Genomic DNA, 22,568 nt, shown 5'->3' on the forward strand with positions numbered 1-22,568 from the left:
AACATAGTTTCACAGGGTACCAAAAAGACATACGATTATAAAGTATTGTGCAGAGCTCTCAAATTTCCCTTCTCTCATTGTAAAAACTCCCAGCCCACCTGCGCGGCACTGTTTGAAAAATTGATGCTTCTACGGGTGGAGAAAAGAGATCCGAATTACCTTAGAACATGTCTTCTTATATGATGTCTCTTTTATTAATTATGAATTTTTCACAAAAATTTCAAATAATGTATGAGAGATTGACGAGTTATTCGTAAAATTCTCAGAAACTTCCTAATTGATTAAAAATATGACATTTTTATGAATTATTTGGGGTTTTTATAAGTTTAAAATGCGGCACAAAAAATTCGGGGCGTTTTCAAGGAATTTTCAATTATTGTGAGAAGTTTGTAACTATGGTCATTCTTATAACCATTTCAAGATAGTGTTGCAATCTCTGCTATACCAAGAGGAAAAATGAGAAAAAACCTGAATCTGTTACATTATGAAATAAAAATGATCTTTTATGATGTGTTTCAAGAGTACATTGATTGAAGTGATTCAGTGGTTCAAACTTGAAGAATAAGATGGATAAGCATCTCCGAGATATTGTCTTGTAAAGGACTATATAATGTAAATTCACTCATAATCTTGCTAAAGTTTAGAGATTGAGAACTCCTAGAATAACCGAGGCAAAAGTTTATAAACTAGAGACTGAAAATGCAAAAACATCAGGACATTTTGAGTAGTCCAAAATTTCCAGGTGTCTGTATATTGATGAAATTCCTCCCTTACAAATTTCCCTTAGTTCATATTGAAAAGAATCTACACAAAGTTCACTATCTTTTACATATCACAAACAAAAAGCATAAGCCACTAAGAGCAAAACAGCCTAGTAAAATTTCATTCAGTGACCTGGTAAGACTTGCCAGAGTCAAGCCAAGCACTTCAAACATGACACATTTTGGAGAGACCTTGGATGCATTGAAGTTGCGAAAATAGCCGTGAAAGATACAAGTGAATCAACTCCTATTTCATAAATGAAGGTTTGTTTTCGATATCTAGCGGAATGTGAAGATGAAGCTTTAGGACTTTGGAAGTATCATCTAAGATACCCACAGAAGCAGTATTCGAAAAGCCAAACCTAACACCATAGTTGTGGAAAGCACCCCAACATCAGCCATTACAAGTTTGTAGAGTAACTTGCTTCCTTAGCATCCTGTCATGGTTCAGCATGGCACTCACACTCTCTACCACCAAAATAATCTGCATAACCGAAGCACAACTTTAGGTGGAGCGTGGCATTATAACTAATGCAACAAAAAATTTGAAATAAAACCCCAAGTCACAACTATCTCGTTTTTGAAAATTTCATATTTAAAAACTTAGCCCCCCTTACTACCAGCTTCCCCTGACTAGGTTCAAGAAGTCAAATTTAACTAATGAAATAGAAATGTCAAGAGTCAATAAGTTGGCAGACATATTTTTTATTGAAAGATAATAAGTTGGCAGATATTAACAACCCTAACCATTATAACCAGTAAAAGTCATACCTGTAAGCAGGCGTAAGCAATGGCAGTTGCGAAGTAGAAGTTTGCATTGCCAGTACCCTACAAATTTAAGGATTTGAGTGAGATTTCCATAAATCCATGCGCACTTGCAGGGGTATGTGAGCATGCACGTCTGTCAGAAATTACAGACGTGAAGCATCATAAGAAATGAGCAAATCTCATTACAGTTCAATAAAAATGGGATGGTAATGGGAAGTTGGACTTCAGAGGTAGTGAAATGAAGCAGGTCCCACATCCACTCTCGATCTTGATTTTGGACAGTATAAACATGAGAGAGAGAGAGAGAGAGAGAGAGAGAGAGAGAGAGAGAGAGAGAGAGAGAGTCATACCCTCCATATCCAGAGGTTGTGCATCACAGGGCTGAGGAGAGAAACTCCAACATATCCGCAAAAGAGAAAGAAGGAGAAATGCATGTCTACACATCATTAATTGTAAGTAAACATCCTATGATGTGGAAACACATATTAAATGCCACAAGAAACAAAGAGCAGCCAATCAATTGAAAAATTACCTGCTAGTTCATTAATAAACAAGCCCAACAGTCCCAGGTATAGAGCAGAGTCTCCAACCTAACCCATTTTGAAAAGGAAAAATTGTTTCACTTTCATGATTACGCAGAACCAATGAAGTATAGTTTCTTTTTTCTTTTTTGATAAAATGCAATTTATTTTCTGCTAATTTTGTTCTGTAAGTGCATGCAGAAACATTCAAGATCAGAGTTCAAGTTTGAAATGAAAGAATGAAGATACATGGGATTACTTTGTGATGCCACTCCTGAAATTGAGCCCCAAAAATAACTAACAAACATGCTGAATGTTGCAAGTTACAGGTATTCGTAATTTCGAACAAATTTTGAATCTTTCGGGATGACAAATAAAGAATAATTGAAGGAATCCAAAATATATTAAAAATAATGTGAGATGAAAGGAAAGAATATTATGTGCACGGGGATGCATCTCGACTTAAATTGAAGTGTGGGACATGTGGCACCCATTCCAAATTATCTTTAACATTGGTTGGAACACGTGGGCTCAGGGCATGCCCACAAAAATAAAATATATGCTGATAAAACTGATGGAATAGCCTTGTTATCAATTATACCGATTTGAAATATTTTTTTCTGATCATTGAGATTTTTTTCTAGCTGTATTGGGCATATCAGTGAACACATCAGATTTTGAGGTGCCCAATACCCAAAACAGAATACCTTGGACAATATTTAACAGAAATTAGAGATAGGGGCCCAAAAAACTATTGTTTTAATTGGCCAATTAAAAAAAAATGAACTAATCATTTCATGTTGAAACAAACCAATCAAACCTAGCTAGGGGTGTAAACGAGCCGAGCCGAGCTTGGCCAGGCTCGGCTCGGCTCGGGCTCGCGAGCCTTACCGAGCTCGGGTTATATTAAGGGCAATGATATACTCACAGTTTCACACCCCTCATCTTCCCTGGACAGCCCTATCTAGTGTAATTTGACTACTCTTTTTACACTACGGGGGGTGGTCCAAGTAACAAATGGGGTTCCAAAAAAGAAGTGACATATTTTGCCTCCCCCTTTCACTCCCTGGACAACCCTTTTAGTGTATATATTAATATATAATATATATATATATATATATATATTTAAATATATTAAATCCTTAACGAGCCGAGCCGAGCCGAGCCTGGCCTAGCTCGGGCTCGGCTCGGCTCGTCAAGCTTCCGAGCCCGAGCCAAAATTGACACCCTTAAACCTGGCAATGAGCAAACCAGTGACCCATCCAGAGCAGTTGAATTCAAGGTATAAAATATCTGTATCTATTGGTGTATCAACCAATAGAGCCTACGGATTCTTTTTCCAGTCTAATGGTCCAAAAATTGCAGTGATGCATGTAGTTTCCACTTCCTACCATATATTTCTCTTTACTTTTGTTTTATATGATATTTGAAAATTTTTATTTAAAAAATATCTATTTTTCATAATTTTAATGTGATTTATAATGTTTATAGTGCGTTGCGTGAGCCTGTCAGGCCTATTTTGTCTTCTGGTCTTTCAATTTTGAACTAGAAGTGTAGAGACAAATAGACAACAAAAGAAGTACGCATTATCTAACACAATATATGGCAGCTGGTAAAGGGTAAACGACAACAAAAAACAAAAAGGATGAAAAATAAAATAAAATATCTTTCTTGTTGAAAAAACAACAAATACATTATGTATGTGAAAAAAGATTTAGAAAGGTTTTTTTTTAAAGTAACAAGAACAAGTGCATATCTACACAGATATAAGCAAAATAACGTCATATCAAATATGGGTTTTTTTTTTTTGAAATAGGATATCAAATCATATATCAAATATGGGATTTGCGATGCAATTTCGCGGAAAGCCATTTTGCGGCTCACTTTTGCAGGAGAGAACAAGTGCATTAGACTTGGATTGGTGATTATTGCTAGGTGAAAATAATTAAAGTGAACCTATAATTGTCTCTGGAAAAAAGGGCTTCAAGCAAAACGTGTCCATAAACCGATTCTTGTGAAACTAGATATATGCAAAGTTTTTTTTTTTAGACTTGGTTTTTTTAGAGAGAGAGAGAGAGAGAGAGAGAGAGATTATATTTCTGCAAAGATAAACAAGGGAACTTACCGAAGGATAAGATTTTAGCATCGAGGAGATGGCAATGTACACAAAAGCAAGAAAGCATGGCCGATGGTTCAGCCGTATAGCTAATGGCAATACCATGAATATAATATTCACATGGAAAACCATTAGGAAGAAACTTCTGAAGAAGTCAAAGACTTCTGCAAAGAAGTACCTGCATTTAGTTACAACGCATATAAGTACAAAAGTGTAACTGTTTGAATAAAACTAAAAACAACACTCCACTTGTTCTACTTTCAGCTCACCATAAAACCCCTATATTTGGGGACAAATCCTCCACAGTAAGAATAAATCCATGTGTTCTGCAGACCCAGCACAAAGAACAGTATGAATCACAGAATGAAATTAGTAATTTATTGCATGAAATCTATTTACAGGAGACCATCTAACTCAACATAAAGAATTAGTGCAGTATTCAAGATCCATTTGAAAAATGAAATACGAAAACATTCACGTTAGTCATATACATATAGTGACAATTGCCAAGGCTCTTTGCCTATTACCCTTAGCCAGAATCAAATCATTCAATCTAGTAGAAGTAGAACACCTTGTAAACTGTTTAAGGTTGTTACAATTCCCAAAACTATTAACAAATCAAATGAGTGTTTAATAAAGTGAGGAGTACCATTATTGAAACAAGGCAGTGTGGATATTGTTTACACACAGAATGAATATTTGTATCCAATGATCAGAATAGAAATCAGTCCAGATCTCATGCTTGAATGATTTGGAAGATCCAAAACCAACAACTCTCATAGATCTTTTCCCCCTTTTGGACGATATAGGAGTGAAACAATCTCCACAGTATCCCCAGAAAAGCTCTTATGAAAAGATAGAGGGTGTTTTCATCATTTTAAAAAAGTAATGACAAAGGTGTGTCCAAGGGAGTGGAAATGCTGTAAAAGGGGGCTGAAATATCACCACCCAATATATATAGAGGAAAATGATTGTGAGCTTGAAGCTCATATAGCTTATATGAGCTTGAGGACCAAACACATGTGGGCCCACATTGTTAGGATGATCCAAAGCATTCATTTGAAAGGCCCTTATATAGATAGGGTGTGTACAAAAAATCAGCTCCATAGGATCATCCTAACCCATCCAAAAGTGGAGGGCAAAATGGACAGACACCGTTTGCCACAAATCTGCCCATTTTTGCCCTCCGCTTTTGGAGGGGTTCAGATGATCCAATGGAGCTGATTTTTGGTACACACCCTATCTATGATGGGGCCTTGCAAATGAATGGTTTGGATCACCACAAAAAATGTGGGACTCATGTGTTTGGGCCCTCAAGCTCATATAAGCTATATGAGCTTCAAGCTCACAATCATTTTCCTCATATATATATATATATATATATATATATATATATATATATATATATTTGGGAAATAAATTCTTGAAATAATACTTGATAAATCTTACTTTTTGAACATTTCTCGCAGTCCATATGGTTTAAGGAAAATGCTACACAGAGCCAACACATAAAGTGACCAGATAGACGCCCACAATATGAAATGTACAATTGGTTTCCATGAGAAAATCACTTCACTGCATTGATTGTGGCTTTGATTTGACAGATTACTCCCACTCGTACTGGAATTTCTCAGAAGGGACAATTTCTTTGGGGGAGCATCTGAACCATACCCTAATAAAAGAACCACCTGCAAACAAATCAAGTAGAACCTAAAAGAGTATAAAATGAATGGAGAGAAACATTCCAGTACATGAAAACAATAAAAAAAAGAAATGAATGCGTACTGGTATGATTAGAATTGCAGGATAAAGAGATAAATGTGTCGCAATGACCCATCCAAAAGCTGCCAAGGGCGCTAGACCTGTGATCCAATGCGAGTACACCGATTTAATGTAATACGCAAAGATCGACGGCCGAAAGGCCTAAAACTTCAAATAAAGTTTCACCAACATAAACCAATTTTTTTCAGAAGAGCATGATGTCATGACCATTCAAAAAAGAAAAAGAAAAAGAAAAAAAGAGCATAATGTCATGGAATCGTGGCAGTACTAATGACCATAATATTAGTACTTCTAAAGGACTGGTGGTGAGAAGACTTTCTCCTAACCACAACAAAAAACACACATAACCAAATAAACTTATATGATTGCTAACTTTTGTATGTGTTTAACTTCTTTTCCAAATAAATTAATCATTCAACAAACTGATCACCATGATTCATCACAGATGGCCAAAACTTTCTGGGTAGTGTACTGTATAGAGGGCATTGGCACATAAATTAGAACGGTCTGCTGAGAGGTTGGATATGTAACTTGCATGCGCTCTAGTTCCATGTCCAATAGACAAAACACATCAGGTAAAATACTAGATGGACCCACAAAGGCAAACCACAAACAAGCATTAGCCTCATGTTAAATGCCTGTCAATCCAGCAGATCCAGATGTATAACACATATTCCCCATCCATATTTAGCACCCATAAGCTTTGTGCAATAGATGTAAAAGGATCAATTATTGGTATAAGCTTTGTAAAAGGATCAATATACTACAGATGTACTCCCCATCCATAAGCTATAGATGTAAAAGGATCAATTATTCCTTAAAACTCCTTGAATTTAATACACCAGGAACAGAGAAGAGCGAACATAATCTCTTTAATGTGTGTTACAATGACTTACATAGAGAGAGAGAGTAACACACGACCAAATTAACTTTAATGAATGGAAAACATATAAGTCTAACACTTCCCCTCAAGCTATGTCCCTCGAACATGGTCAGCTTGCTCATCAAACGTATGTGATGATTTACGACAAGACCCTTTTGTGAAGATGTTAGCAATCTGATCTTATCTCTACTCAAAAGAAAGGAAGAATCTCACCATTCTCCATTTTTTTCAGAACAAAGTGATTTTCAATCTCTATAAGATTCGTCAAGGCATGGAAGACTAGATTTTGGAATGATATGATTGCACTCTGATTATCACAATAGAAGGTATAAGAACTAAATCCATACAAAGTTCCTATTGGAGATGTCTAGGCCGGGTGAGCTCGGCAGCTACAGAAACCATTTCCCCGTATTCTGCCTCTCCACTAGATCTCGCAATTGTGTGGTGCTTTTTGCTAATGCTAATCCTTGAGTAATGTAGGAAATGGCAGACCTGATTTACCACATAAGCAATATCATGTCTCATGAATGTGAGGTTTGTAGAGCTCCTGCCATGCGACAATAGGCCAATGGGAGTTTAAAGTATGCTGCGTATTCTAAATTTTGGGATTAATACTCTGACTTAGCCACAGGTCTACCAAAAATATTACACTGGCACCATAGCACAGAATACGAAACACTGAAGATCATAAAGACATCAACACTAATAGAACAATAATAAGACTAGTTTACTCGGTCAATTTCCATAAGAAGACAACACATTTCCTATTTTGCGTAAAAACCTATGATTTGTGGACACGGACACGATTGTCACATGACGACACGGACACGACAAACCCTAAAAATTTAGAAACGGGGATACGGATAAACCAGAAATAGGGACAGAAAAACATTTATGATACAATGAATATATTATTAGAATAAGAGTTTGTTTAGGATTTTAGGTTTTGGAGAGGTGATATAACAACAAATATTAGTTAAAGAAGAGATAAAAGAAGAGTTCACAAGATAATAAGAATTAATTTTCTTTTCATCAAGAAGCATACTCCTGGATCCAAAAAGAAAAAACATAAAAAATTGTATACAAACTTCCTCCAACATCTAGCAGAACTCCATCGACATCTATACTTCCTTGCATATCAATTCTTCCCCTATGCCTTTCCACTATGCCTTCCAAAAACATTCAACAGTAGAAACACCATATAGCCCCCACATCGTCCATTCAAATAAAGAAACCAAGGAGCTAATATGCCTTGAAATGCATCAAGAACCTAAAGCGTTTTTTCACCCACCTTGGTAAATTGGAACACTCGTGGGTAGGAATGGTTATCTGGGGAGAAAATCTCCCTTGAGCAGCGAAGGGCAGTGTCCCTCAAGCAAGCTCAGATAGACCTACTTACCCATCCTTAATTTTCCATAATTTTTTTTAAGCTTGGGCTTCCAGCCCCTCACAGGATTCCAAACCCTTTCAACAACCAGAAAATACCATAGCCTACCCTAAACAAAGCAAAATCCCGAGAACTTCCTACCAGCAAAAAGCGTCAAACCGGCATATTTACAAAAGGATCCCCCCTTCATTTCCTGAGAGCTTTGAGCTCTCGACTCCCACGACCAGGGGTCTTACCTTTCTTCTCGTCCACATTTTTCGATATTAAAAAACATTCTTTTTGTCTCCTCCACATCTTCCTTATCGTCTATACCCAGTACATCTCCCATCTTGGCCATCTCCTCAAATTCTTCAGAATATACTTGCTCATCTTCCTCCAAGGTAGTCTTCCCCTCATGCGATTCCGACTGGATTTGCTCTACTTCCTCCTGTATGGTTTTCTCTACATCTCCTAAGGCTCCCTTCTCTTCCTTTTCGGGGTGTTGCTCCGCCCTTTGAAGACAATCCTTGGCTTTTCCACTAAGATCCATGTCCATTGAGTCTCTCGATATAATAGATTCATGTCCGGGATAGCAGGTCCCTCCTCCTTCTGATGGTCCTCTCCATCCCACTCGCCTTCTTTTTTTGAATATTGGCGAAGATATATTAATAGAAGACTGAGGGGGTCCCCCAAAAACATACACGAGGAAAATAAAACTCCCTAGGGACAGAACCTGACCCGGGAAATACAAATAGGATTAAGGAGGAAGAAAGTCGAAAAGATCTAAATCCTGCTTCGATACGCCCTCCTTTGCCAACTTATCAGCTACAGCATTGGCACTTCTCCTCACATGCTGAAAAGAGACCTGCATGCCTTGTAATACGTCTTTCATCTCGTCAAATAAGTGAAGAAATCGCCACGGAGGGCCCCTTGGGCCCCTCAGCCATCTTATGACGTTCAAAGAGTCGCCCTCCACAATACACCTTACTGAGTGGCCCCTAACCTCACTCAGGATCAGGATGCCTCGATGCACTGCTTTTACCTCCGCTTCATTCGAGTCTGCTATGCCAATTGGACCCGAAAAAGCCTTGAGTACCGCACCATGACAATCTCTCAAGACTCCTCCGATTCCTGCCAACCCAGGGTTGCCTAAACTTGAACCATCAAAGTTTAATTTGAGGTTACCTGCAGGAGGAGAGCACCATATCTGTTGCGGGACCGTCACATTTTCGTGACTGTTGCAAACAACTCTCCATCCTTCCCACAGATCAAACGCCGAAATGAATCGAAATAAAGGGATGGCTCGCGCCCAAGATATAGAGAGGGCAATGACCTTAATAAATAAGAAGTGGGCAGATTTAGCCTTTCCCTCAAACAGGCGAGAGTTCCGTTCGACCCAGATGACCCATAGAAAAGCCAACAGAGAGAGCCACCACAGGCGCTTGCCTTTTTTACCCCAAGGTGAACAATACCAGCCTTCAAATAAGTCTTGCAGAGAGGATGGAAAGACCCAATGTAGTCCAAATCTGTCCAAAATTTTCCCCCATACTTCCCGAGCTACTCGACAGTGAATGAAAATGTGGTCTACCGATTCCCCAGACGCAATACACAGAGCGCAATGGTCAATTATTAACATATGTCGCTTCCGCAGAAAATCCACCGTTTGGATCCGATTTTTTAACGCAGATCAGGCAAATAGACATACTCGTGGTGGAGCCTTGATGTGCCACACCTTTGCTTCCAGAGCATTAACCTCAGACGGCACCAAACTGTGATAGAAAGAGTTGACCGAGAACCCTCCTGACGAGGTAAATCTCCACAATCTTCTGTCATCCCCTGATGAACTAATATAATTCTGCTCCAGCAACTGAAATAAGCTTATCACCGATGGCATCTCGCGATCAAAGAAGTTCCGACGAAAGAGGGGGATCCAGGTAACTTTACTCACAGAGCGCTCATAGCACACTTTCACTAAAGCTGACTTATCCGCCGCGACTAAGAAAAGGTCCGGGAATAAATCTTTTAATGGGGAGCTCGAGCACCATTTTGAGAGCCAAAAAGAAATTCTGTCACCGGAATACACTCGAAATCTAATTCCGAGATCAAATTGAGGGATAATGCATCTGATATCACGCCATAATGTCACTCCAGGTTTGTTGAATCTGTTGAGAGAAACCCACTCCCCTGAATCAGCCCCATATTTCCCTGAGATGACGTTGACCCACAATCTGTTTTTTTCTTCGCCAAACCGCCACAACCATTTTCCCATCAGTGCTTGATTTACCTGTTTTATCCTTCTAATTCCGAGGCCTCCGCCTTTGGTTGACTTACACACCTCTTCCCAGCTCACTAAGGCCAGAACCCGCTTCTTATCGGATCCCCCCCACAAAAATCTGCGCTGAATTTGTTCTATACGCTTGATCACAGACACAGGGCATTTACATAAGGATAACTGATAGAGGGGAATGTTGGCCAAAACGGCCTTGATCAATGTTAATCTCCCTCCTTTAGATACCAATTTCCTTTTCCAAGTATCAAGACGACGTTCGATACGTTCCACAATAGGATCCCATGCCTCTTTAGGAGGTCTCCCTATACCTAAAGGCAAGCCCAGATAAGATGCCGGCTTACTATCCAACGAGCACCCCATAATACTGGCGAGTCGAGAGGCCCCTTCCTCGCTTAGATGCACCGCATAAAGTCTGGATTTAGAGAAATTCGATCGGAGCCCAGTCACTAATTCAAAGCACCTAAGAATTGCCTTAAGATTAAGAATCTTTAAGGGCAAGGAAGAGCTAAAAAGGAGAGTATCATCCGCAAACTGCAAATGCGAAACTTCGACCCCATTGACACCACATTTAACCCCGGAAATCAGCCCCTCCACTTGCCCTTTCTTTAATAACACGCTAAGGGCTTCCGCAACAATAACGAAGAGAAAGGGAGATAAAGGATCCCCTTGACGCAAGCCTCGGGACGATTTGAAGAATCCTTTAGCAGAGCCATTAATGAGGACGGAAAAATATGCTGAAGATAAACAACTTCGGATCCACCCTCTCCACTTCTCACCGAAGCCCATTCTTTGTAGAAGATAGTCTAAACACTGCCAATCGACCCTGTCATATGCTTTTTCCATATCCAACTTACAAATTACTCCTTGCTCACCCGATCGTGCCATCCAATCCACCATTTCGTTGGCCACTAGTGCACAATCTAATATTTGTCTCTGGGCTACAAAAGCACATTGATTCTCTGAAATGAGAGATGGAAGAACCCTCTTTAACCGCTCCGACAGAACTTTCGACAAGAGCTTATACAGACATCCAACCAAGCTAATAGGACGAAACTCCGACACTCTCACTGCTCCTTTGGTTTTTGGGATTAGAGCAATAAACGTTGCACCTGTGCCGCGATCCAGCACCATGCCTGCGTGGAAAGCTCGAAAAAAAGCCATTATGTCGCCCTTCACATACTCCCAGCAGGACTGAAAGAAAGCGAGACAGAATCCATCTGGCCCCGGAGCTTTATCACGGCATATCGAGAAAACCCCCTTCTCCACCTCCTCCTCTGAGAACGGGCTTTCCATCCCCATATCCCACTCGCCTTCTTAAGCGCCTTACGCTCCTTTTCCAAATGCTTATGAAAGAACAATAATTTATAGACGGGTGCACATACCTCCTCAATCAATTTCTTTCACGTTAGTTGAAATAACTCTTCCTCTTTGCCTTTTCCCTCCTCTTCAAACTTTTTCCACTGAAGTTCTAGGTATTCCATGGAAATCTCACTTTTAGTTGTCGACCCGAGATTTGCCCTTTTCTTTTCATATCCACTCTTCTTTAAAGTCTTTTTTTTCTCCACCCCCAAACCATCAACTCTGGCGGCTTTACCCTTCCCCTTATAATCGATTTTGCCATCATCACTTGAGGAAGAAAAGTCTCCACTCTGCTCAAATTTCTCCGGCATCGTTAGGATTCTGACTAGGATGTCTTTCTTTTTCTTCTCTCTTCTGTTTATAGAGCGCCCTACCGATTTCCTCTTATAATGGGAGAAACCATCTTTAGTAGCCTCTAGGGTTGAAGACCTGTGATAATGACTCCCATAATGATGACAGCCGTGCATGGGGTTTCTTTTTCCCATACGGAAACTTTTCGCATTCTTATTGAGGTCAACACGATTCCTATCAGGATATCGCCTCTCCGGATCTCTCTTGTTCAAATTCCAAGACTGCTTTTTGAAGCTAATTAATTCCTTTGTACCCTTCGAGGCAATAGACGCCTTATTTTTTTGCCTCCTTCCCCTCGGTTCTGGAAGTCCTTTCCAGTGGTGCCACGTGTCCGTGCATTAAAAGCATATTGCTCATGCATCTTAACTAGCCGACCTTCTTCTTCTGCTCAAGGTCTCAACATACCGGCCAATGATGTCTCAAGCTAGTCTGGTCTTGGTTCAAATATAAGAAGAGTTAATGATAAAAGAGATAACATAATATTCAATAACGATATAAAATGTCAAACTTGACACAGTACAAAAATGTGCCGACACGCCTTCACTAAGTCTGATACTTCTAGCAGTACATTTACAAGTGTCGAAAGGAGTGTTGACATGTGTGGACATGAGTGTCGTGTCGGACACGACACGGCACATGTGTCAGCAATAAATTCAAAGTGTCCGCTAAATCATAGGTAAAAACTAAAAACAGCACTAAAAATAAAGCTAGCAGCAAAACATTCTACGGCAGTCTATCACAGACGCAAAAACCAACAACAAGCAGAAGACATGTAGCGCAACCAACATAAAATAAGACCTATATAGCAAAGTTCGCCAGTTTCTTACGTGAACATGCTCCATAGAGGGACAAAACAACCATCAAATTTTCAATGGGTGAGGTGGAAAAACCAACACAAGTGACTATTGTCAAAGGATTCCATAAGTAGAGAAGGGCAGCAACGTCTCCAGCAGATACAATCCCTGAAAATGACATGACCGCAACAAACATATGTTACCAAAGCGAAGAATTCCATGCTGAAAATAATCCACTACCATTCAAATAAAAAAAGAAGTCCATGCTGAAAATGCAAACCAAATAATAAGAAAGCAAAGTAATGCTAGCACATTAAGTGAACATCAACTCAGTTACCCATCAAAGTAAGCTTATTTCATGTAACAAGAAATACTTCAAGAGCAAAAGACTATGTAAGGTACAATCATGCAAAAGGCACTCCAAGTTCTAACGGCTGGTTAGTTGTTCAATGTCATCATAGAATAGTTTCTCTAATGGCTGGTTAGTTGTTCAATGTTATCATAGAGTAGTTTCTCTAATGGCTGGTTAGTTGTTGAATGTTATAATAGAGTAGTTTCTCTAATTCTGAGTAGCGGTCATGGTGATTCTCACTAGAAAGGCTTTGGGGGAGGAGGCCCAAGATGGTTCAAAGGTGTACTGATGCATTGAACTCATCCTTGAAAACCTGAATAGTATCAACAGAATTGGACTCCATTCGATTTATTGCTAGAGGTGACTTCCTGATCAGGATGGTATCACTGTCTCCCATGTGAATCCCAGAAGTTTCCTCGTGTGATTCTGTTCCTGACAATAAGTACACTTCTTTCAGTAGCTTCTTTTATGACCTTTCCCTCGTGAACCACAACCATTTCAAAGTCTCTCCCTCCTTGACCCTTAGAATATAAAGGCCAAGGCACATCTCCTAGGAATGGTAATTGTAGGGTCATCACAATCTTAGAGGTGTATGATTACAATTGACAAAAATTAACTCATATTCTCATCCCCACCTCTTGTGCCTCACAATCTTGAGCACGGTATGACAGAGTGGGCCGGTAGAATGCAACTTCTTCCACAATCCCAGCAAAGAGGAGTAATCCTCATGGATTTATCAACCCTCGCGACGGAAGGTAATAGAACTAGTTGATCTGTGCAGTAATATGTTGCTCTTAATAAGTTCATGGACACTGCCCCAGATTTCTAGAGGGCACCACCCAATGGGTTATCGAAACAAAAGGCCATGATCCATGGAGTTCGGTGGCTAAGACAAAGCAGAAAGCAACAAGATTATTGGATTTCCAATCCACCTACTTAAAATGGCCCAGAAGACACTCTTCGATCATCACATTATGTCCCCGGATTCAGGTTTCTGCTAGTACAGACTGACAGGCTATAACCATGGGACGAAGTCATTGCCATTACATCGAGTGGGTGTGGCCCACGTTATCAATCCGGTTAACAATCAGGGTTCTCTCTTCCCTAATATCAATAACAAAGGTCTTGTGTGTAAAAGGCAAATGATATATTTGCCCCCTTTTTTACTTGGGACAGCCCCCTCTAGTGTAAAAGAGTAGTCATAAATACACTAGAGGGTGCAGTCCCTAGTAAAAAAAGGGCGAATATATCACTTACCATCGTCTGTAAGGGTTTGTTTTAACTTTTACCTAACTCTTACGTCGTTTGGATCAGACTCGTGCAAAATTGCGACTGCCTTCAATTAGGGTAATAAGCCACACTATCAAACAGACGAATCATTTTTTGTGTTAAAAATCTTTCAAAAAGCCCAAAAATAAGGCTTTCACGGTAGGCATAGTCCTCAGAAAACATCATTATTCCCTCAATATTGAATGAAAATGCTTGAATAACTTCAAAAATGTTCATATGTTCAGGTATCATTAATCCCCAGGGATCTAAAATCCAAAAAACACTCCTCCAAATTGAAACATCCAAATGATTAACTGAAAAATAACCTCAAACTCATACCAAAGATTTTTAAAAAAATGCACCTTAAATCTTGGTAAACTTTGTGATTGTTGTAAGCATTGATTTAGCTGATGGCACCAGTCATGTGTTCAATGCATGTCCTACAACAATCCAAAATTCCAAACCTCCAATTGAAGGTTGGGATGTCCTCTACTGATTATTTGATTCAGTATTAGGGAAGAAAAATGACACAATTAAAATATACAGTTTATCGCTCTAATGCTGATTATGGTTTTAAATTTCCACCGTGAAACGACCGAAATGCTATCATTTCCATCCCAACTGAAAAACATACAGAAACCGAAATGCACACCGAAACCAAAATTGTAAGCGAGTTAGTGGTATACTATAGCAATATATTTTACATAATTATATGATTATATCTATATGAATTGAATGTGTAAACTGGTGAATGTATTATGTGTAAAAATTTATATAAATTACATGTGAAATCTAGTATGTACTGAATTATCATACATGCGTGACGACACGTCACTAAGTTTTCATTGTTGTTATTAAACCCAATGTTTTGAAAATCGGAATCGAATCGTAAATCGTAATAGGGGCCGAATCGTATCGGATTGTAAATCGTATCGTAAATCGTAAGATTCATTCAGAAATATAAAAATATATATAATAAAAAATTATAAACAAATTAAAGAATAAAAATAGCCAATTATTCATTTTTCATCCAAATTCATTAATTCAAATACAAACTACCATGATTAGCATTCAATATCGTAATATGAATTGTTTGCTGACAAACTTGACACATACTGATCATCTAATTCTCATCCAAACCCATGCATCTTGGATAATAATCTTTAAAAAAAGACACAAGATCATATCAATTCTCAAAGTCTCAAACATCAAAGGACAAATATCAATCATAAAAGACGGAAGTCAATATTGTCCTCATTATGGTAGTCTCCCACCTCGATGTGAGTAATGCCCTCAAGCAAATGCTTTGTGCTTGACTGGTTCGATTCGTTCGAACTCCTACACCTCTGTCTTCTTCCTTCTGATGAGAGGGATTTCGAAGGCTTCTTGTAATGTAGAAAGTAAATGAGGTTTTTTGAAAGAAGTCATATTTTCTTTTATACAAAACTTAATTTGGATAAATCGCATGAATCGTATGAATCGTACGATTTACAATCGAATCGTAAGATTCAATAAAAAATCGTAAGATTCGTACAAATTAAGATTCAATCATGGGATTCAAATCGTTTTGCCTAAGAATCGTTAATCGAATCGTAAATCGTAAGATTTTCAAAACAATGATTAAACCATTATCAGACATGGTTTTTCAGTGTGTATTTGTTTTATTCTAGTACTTCCCTAAGTTTCATCTTACAAGTCCATTTGCATATGTTTCCATACGTTTCCATGATTTTACAAGATTTCCACCGAAATAACCATCCGAAACTGACATGTTTCCATTTCCGTCATGATCGAAACGCATACCGAAACCAAAACTTGAAACCTTGGCCATGATAACTAGATCTCTAAAATTTTCACCTTGTTTGCAGCTTCACCAAGCCAGTATTAAAATTTATATGGATGGCAGTTCCACCAACAAATCAACAGACTCATAGTAAGAGAAGGTGAAAGGCAATTTTCCCCATATATCAAGGTATGATGATCAAAACACATGTCAAGCCCAAAGGCCAGAGATAACCATGCAAAAAATGTGATTAGTTAATATGTGAGTAGGAAATGGCACAAATAGTCATAAAGAAGCACTTGATTATGTAATCAACACACTAGCAACTAAGTCCCTTGTATGGTGACCATCCAAATTATCATTTCACCTCTGCAAATGCTATATCCAACAAACGTAAGGTGACACCCACCACAGCTCAAGATCAATCTTATGCAAATAAAACCCACAGAGAGACCCCCAGCGTTACCACTGAGGAGCAATGAATGAATGAATCACAAGAAGATTCTCAATATAGAATAGAGGAATTTTTAATTCAAGAAAATGTAACCCCATGACCATTATGAATTCCAACTCCCACAAAGACAGCAAACAACGGACATAGACAGGTCCACTCAACAAAAAGGGGAGCAAACATCTCAAAATTTTTAAAGTGTCAATGCATAAATAGACATTGACATACAAACAAATATAACTGAAGAAGATCCTGGAAGAAATCCTCAAGGTGGTTACTTTCAGCATGTCCTAAAGAAAAAACGAACTCAAATGCAGGCAGTTCTCAGTTGCCATGACATACGGCATCCAGTGGAAAGATCTTACTCACTATATATATATATATATATATATATATATATATATATATTTTTTATTTTTTTTCTTCGATCGGTGAAATATCTCTAATAAAGAAGAGAAAAAAGAAAACACCCTCAATATATTTTGAAACTTACTTGGAGTTTCTACCAGTCTCACAAGGTTTAGTGATTTCAAACTTTGACTGTATGCCAATTGAAGTTTTTGACCAGTTGCACGAATAAGCATTGCAGTAATAAAATCTGCAATCACAAATATTGAACTGTATACAAAAGATGTTGATATTAAAATTGTAGCTACAGGAATGTTCATAAATGATCATCAGTAAAAAAATACTAAATTAATCTGGACAAGGAACAGGAGCATGGATTTCCAGCCCACTAACAACGTTGAGATTAAAAAGTTTACCTTTCTTCAGAATCTCAAATAGAAAATAAGAAATGAATAAAGACCTATCCCTCAATGAATGGTCCGATATGAAATGAGTTCCAAAGTACAAGGCATAAAGAAATAGAAATAAAGGAAAATCACAATGGAAAAAAAAATCTAGGAGTGCAACTTTGGTTGGGTCCATTCCAATCCTTACTGACCCAACCAGGTTTTAGTTTGGGTTGGGTTTGGTTGGGACAACCTCAGGTCAGGTTAGGGATGATCTTGATGGAACCTGAAAACCTAATCAACATTGTATATGTATTATATGATACAACGTATGTCTGCACGTCCTTCAAATCAGAAATTCGAGGATGAAGGATGATCTTTGATGAAGACGTGACTTTAATTTAATTTTCAAAATAATTTTGTCAGGCTTTAGGAAATCACTGTTCCGGAAAAAGATGAAACTATTTAAAGCTTCTAGAGATTCTACTTTAAATTGAGGACATTTAAATTGAAGTAGGAAGGTTGAATTACAATTACTCAACTAGTATATAGTTGGAAACAGTTTAGAATAGAAAGTCACATTTTTAGAGGATATTTGGGTTAATTTTCTTTAAAAATGCCTATTTTTTATTCTCAAAGAATCTTATAGCTTGTTTAAGACTATTTTAGAATTGTTTTAAAGTTAGAAAGTGTGTAGGCCTAGAGTGCTCATGTCTAGGAAGGAAGGTGTTTTGAGGTTAAAAGTATCTACTAATATGATGCAAACCACTCTTTTTGTGGATTTTTTTATTATTTGCGAGATTTTGACTTTACGCCAGCTATTTTTATTTTTACTGTTGTTTTCTCTTTGAAATAGCAAGTTTGATGATAAGACTTCTTGTTTCCATATCTAGGAAACATTGAGGTCATGTGGATTACGGTGGAGAAGGGAAAATATCAACTGAGAGCTTGTCGTGGTGCATGCCTTAACAAGAAACATATATGCCCTTAAGGAGGTAGATGGGTAGGGTAACACAAGAGTTTCAACTATTCACTCCAGAACAAGTTGGTACCGCACCAACAGAGGTAAAAAATCCTCTAGTCTCTGTCTGGTAGGGTAAAATCCACAAGAACCCCCTCGGTTTCACCTTGAAGTTAAACAAATAGATGGATACCTAGAAAATTCCACTAACTTACTGGAAGGTAATCAAGGTGGAACTCAAGCCTCGAACAAGGTCTGAATTAGAAGAAATCAGCATTATAGAGATTTGGGGAACCAAACTTAACGTGCCAAAATAAAAGAAGAAGCCTTCAATAAAAAAGAAGAGTTCAACTTCACCCAACTTGTTACCAAAGATAGTCATGAAGAATTTTTTTTTTTTTTTTGAATGGCAGAAAGATTCATTGAACTGAAAGAAAGAAGGACCAAAATGGTCGATACAGATGAATGGGAGAGAACAAAGATAAGAAAAATAAAAAGAGAAGAAGCTGCCCTCCCAAAATGGGACGAAAGAGATCAAGACAAGGATCTCAAGGAGGCAGGAAATCAAACAGTCATGAAGAATTAATAGAAGGCATTAATGGCTAACTACGATGAGTGTTGAAGGAAGAGACGAATGATTCAAAGTTTTACAAAGAATTTGATTTGTATGAATATTATGATGAACAAGAGGGTCTACAAGAAAATTTTGATAGGAAAATTACAATAGCAAGTTTATGATGAAGTGCTGAAAGAGATGGAGAGTATACTGATGACGGAGTCTCGTTGTTAAAATTTGGGTTTACACTCAACTTTAGTAATTTTGGGCTTCACAAATCAAAGTTTTTGATCTGATCATAAAAATCCTGTCACTTCCATAAAAAAATCATACGCTCTTTGAGGAACATTTGAATAAGAATTTATAAAGTACATGTATGAAGGATTTGCGTAGAAAATTATGGACCTCTGTTATACCTCAAACCATGGAAGGAGTTTCTGTGATATCTTTGTTGGAATCTTGAAGTCAATTTCGTAGGGTTTTCAATATATTGAAGTCGAATTTTCTCTAATTGTGAGGAATTAGTGCAACACAAATCCGTAGGTTCTTCAAACCACAAATCTGAGAAGCAGCACTAACATTTGTAGCAAGAAATATTTATAAATTTTAGAGATTTTTAATGAATTTTCAAAATATTTTTGTTGGGTTATAGGAAGTTCATGTTCGAAAAAAGATGGGGCTAACTAAAGCTTCTAGAGTTTCTATAAGCAAGAATAACATTTGAAGAAATAAATATTTATAAATTTTAGAGATTTTTTCTTGAATTTTCAAAATATCTTTGTTGGGTTTTAGGAAGTTGGTGTTCGAAAAAAGATGGGACTATCTAAAGCTTAGAGTTTCTATTTTGAATTGAGGACATTAATGTTGAAGTAGGAAGGATGAATTAGAACTGACTTATAGCTAGGAAAAGTTAAAGATAAAAAGCTATATTTTTCGAGAGGACTTCGACTAGTTTCTTTGAAAAGTTTCTATTTTTGTTCTTAAATAATTCTAGTTTGTGCACGATTATTTTAAAAGCACTTTAAAGTTAGCAAGTATGTAGGAAAGTCTAGGATGTTCGGGTATAAGAAGGAAATTCAACCAAACACAACCCCTCCCTCCCTCCTTGAAAGTGAGCTCCCTCTCTCTCAACCTCCCTAAGCTCCCGCTCTCTCACTTTAAACACGTCTCATCATCACCGTAGATTTTTCTTTTCTTTTGTGTTTCTCTCCTTTCTTTTGGGTGAGCAAAAATCAAATAACAAAGTAAGACAATAGGATAAGAGCCCTTTCAGCCCCTTTCCATGGGGTTTTGTTATGAAACCAAGGATCTCAACCTTCATGATTAGAACCCTGGCTAGAAAAGCACGTAGTCTCAAACTTGTAGATCGGAGCCAAACTAGAGAATAAGACGATTTTAGCATTAGAGGTTGGTAGATATACCTTAACTTTAGATTGTTTCTTTTAATTTTAGTTTTGCTGATTTTGAATTTTGACTTCTAATCATGCTGTGATTGGAGCCTTTTGCATATCATTGATTTTGAATCACTTTTCAGATGTAGGTAGTTTGATTGTTTTTTCTTATGTGGGTTTTGGATTTTGGTTGTTTGCTTGATGTTGGTGTTTATTGAATTTAAACCCGAATCAAATGTGGGTTGGAGGGTCGGAAAGGTTGGGCTGGAATTCGGGTTGGGGTTAGGTGTCTCACCAAACAATTCCACCCCAACAAAAATCTCCTCAAAAACATAATGGTTGGGATGACTTGTTGGTTGGAACTTCTAGTAGCCAATATGATATCTTCATAAATGCTACAAGAACGAATGTGCGCGTATGTGTGTGCCCGTGCCTTTGTACAAAGAGAGAAAGATGTCCTCACGCACACACGTGTGTTCTTGCATGGATGCAATCAGAACACAAGTGACTCCAATTATATACAAAGAAGACAAAGAAAAAGAAAAAAAACAACAAATAACATCAGTCAAAAAAGGATATTACCTGCATATAAGATGACTAGGTTTCCCTTCAATTCTGCAACACCAAAAAAATGTTACATAAATTATATGAGATACAACAAATTACTATGCTTTCATTTTAATTTATAGCGAGAGTCTCAATAAAAACTAAAGCAAAAAAGAAAATATTTAATACAGTTGTGCGTGTATCTAGCTAAGAAAGTAAAACGGAAAAAACTTCTATCCTTTATAAGTGATTTGTTTCACAATAAAACCCATCCTCTACCTTTGAACAGTTAGAGGCCCAAGTATAGACAATAATAAAGGGGAACCATGGTACATAGACCCTGCAGAAGAAACCACCGTAGTTAGAACTAGAAACCCATCATCCTGTTTGATTTAAGCAAAGAGAATGCAGAATATAATAAGTTCTTTAAAAAACAATGTATACATGAAGCTATCAAATAGTAGGTGTTTTAATTTGCAAACACCGCAATAAATACGTAAAATTCATGGAAGTCCCCCATGACGCTCGAGACTTTGAAGCTCAACATATGATATTCTTTAAAAAGGAGATATTGTGACATAAACAGCGCTATTTTGCAAAAGAAAGATGCAATTTAGAACATTAAAGACTGAATGTTGTTCTCTTTCTTGGTATGTATTTTCCAAAAGGGGCTTGGTTTGTAAACCCAATTGTTCTGGCACTTTCCAGCATCTCTTTAGTTTAGAATTTTTCATTAGTTTGTACACCTCAGTAAGCTACACGAACCAACATTCTAGATAAAAGGTATCAGTGGAACATAGTTGTACAAACCAATGAAGAATTCCAAAAAAAGAGATGGTGAAAAGTACCAAAACAATTAGATGGCGTTACCATCTCCCTTTCTCAAATTATATGTGTCCTATACTAATGCCAGGGGCGGAGCCAGGAATTTACACTTTGGGGAGCCGGACTAATTTACACTGGCTTGCATTGGTCATTGGGGGGGCCATGGCCATTTAACAGACCATGTAAAGAAGAGAAATGTGAACTCTCATGTGAGAAGAAATAAGTCAATAACCTGTATAGGGTGACATTGATGATTGCTTTAACCAATAACCTTCAGCCACTGCATAGACCCCACAACAGAAGTCATCAGAAAAATGAAATAAGACGATGAAGAGAAGAAGGGAGGAAATAAGCTTACGGCGACGGAGGCTAGTGAGAGGCGTTGCTATTTCTGGGCGAGAACCCAAGTTGAGATTCTCGGAGAAACACATCAGAACCAACCTGAAAAATAGGGCTAACGTCACCCACACCCAAAACCATCGATTTGTTGTTGCCATTTCTCCCTTCCCTTCCAAGAACCAATTGGTTTAAAAAGGGAACTTGGGTCGAGTAAACCCACATGGATGATGATCGCGAGTTTGCCCATTTTCCTTCAAAAGTGCCTAATTTATAAAGCTTGTTAATATTTACACTACCTGGAATTGATAATGGAACGAAATCAGATTGTTCTTTCTGTTTTAATTGGCTGCTCTGAAATCTTTTAATTCGC

At 37.8% G+C, this 22,568-nt stretch overlaps 1 protein-coding gene across 1 annotated transcript; it reads right to left on the reverse strand.

Moving 5' to 3' along the window:
• Positions 1-725: 725 nt before the first annotated feature.
• LOC143881884 (uncharacterized) lies at positions 726-22,437 on the reverse strand. The gene is made up of 14 exons (XM_077385213.1): positions 22,218-22,437; positions 22,092-22,139; positions 21,314-21,374; positions 21,071-21,103; positions 17,340-17,464; positions 13,025-13,159; positions 5,952-6,028; positions 5,616-5,854; positions 4,436-4,492; positions 4,176-4,344; positions 2,062-2,119; positions 1,880-1,965; positions 1,533-1,589; positions 726-1,245 (listed from the first exon to the last, which is right to left on the reverse strand). The coding sequence occupies exons 1-14, from the start codon at positions 22,354-22,356 to the stop codon at positions 1,156-1,158; spliced, it is 1,374 nt and encodes a 457-aa protein (XP_077241328.1). The 5' UTR covers positions 22,357-22,437; the 3' UTR covers positions 726-1,155.
• Between the last annotated feature and the right edge of the window lie 131 nt (positions 22,438-22,568).

The sequence above is a fragment of the Tasmannia lanceolata genome, unplaced genomic scaffold (genome assembly GCF_043159265.1).
Source record: "Tasmannia lanceolata isolate RefF3 unplaced genomic scaffold, GAP_Taslan_0.1 ptg000007l, whole genome shotgun sequence".
NCBI classification, from domain to species: Eukaryota; Viridiplantae; Streptophyta; class Magnoliopsida; order Canellales; family Winteraceae; genus Tasmannia; species Tasmannia lanceolata.

What these genes read in the sequence shown, in the direction of transcription:
- LOC143881884 (XM_077385213.1), bottom strand. Translation starts at nt 22,356, where the DNA reads ATGGCAACAACAAATCGATGGTTTTGGGTGTGGGTGACGTTAGCCCTA. An exon ending in GGGCCTCTAACTGTTCAAAG is followed by an intron (nt 21,104 to 21,313) that starts GTAGAGGATGGG and finishes TTGGTGTTGCAG; the next exon opens with AATTGAAGGGAAACCTAGTC. An exon ending in ACAACCTCTGGATATGGAGG is followed by an intron (nt 1,590 to 1,879) that starts GTATGACTCTCT and finishes TTAAATTTGTAG; the next exon opens with GGTACTGGCAATGCAAACTT.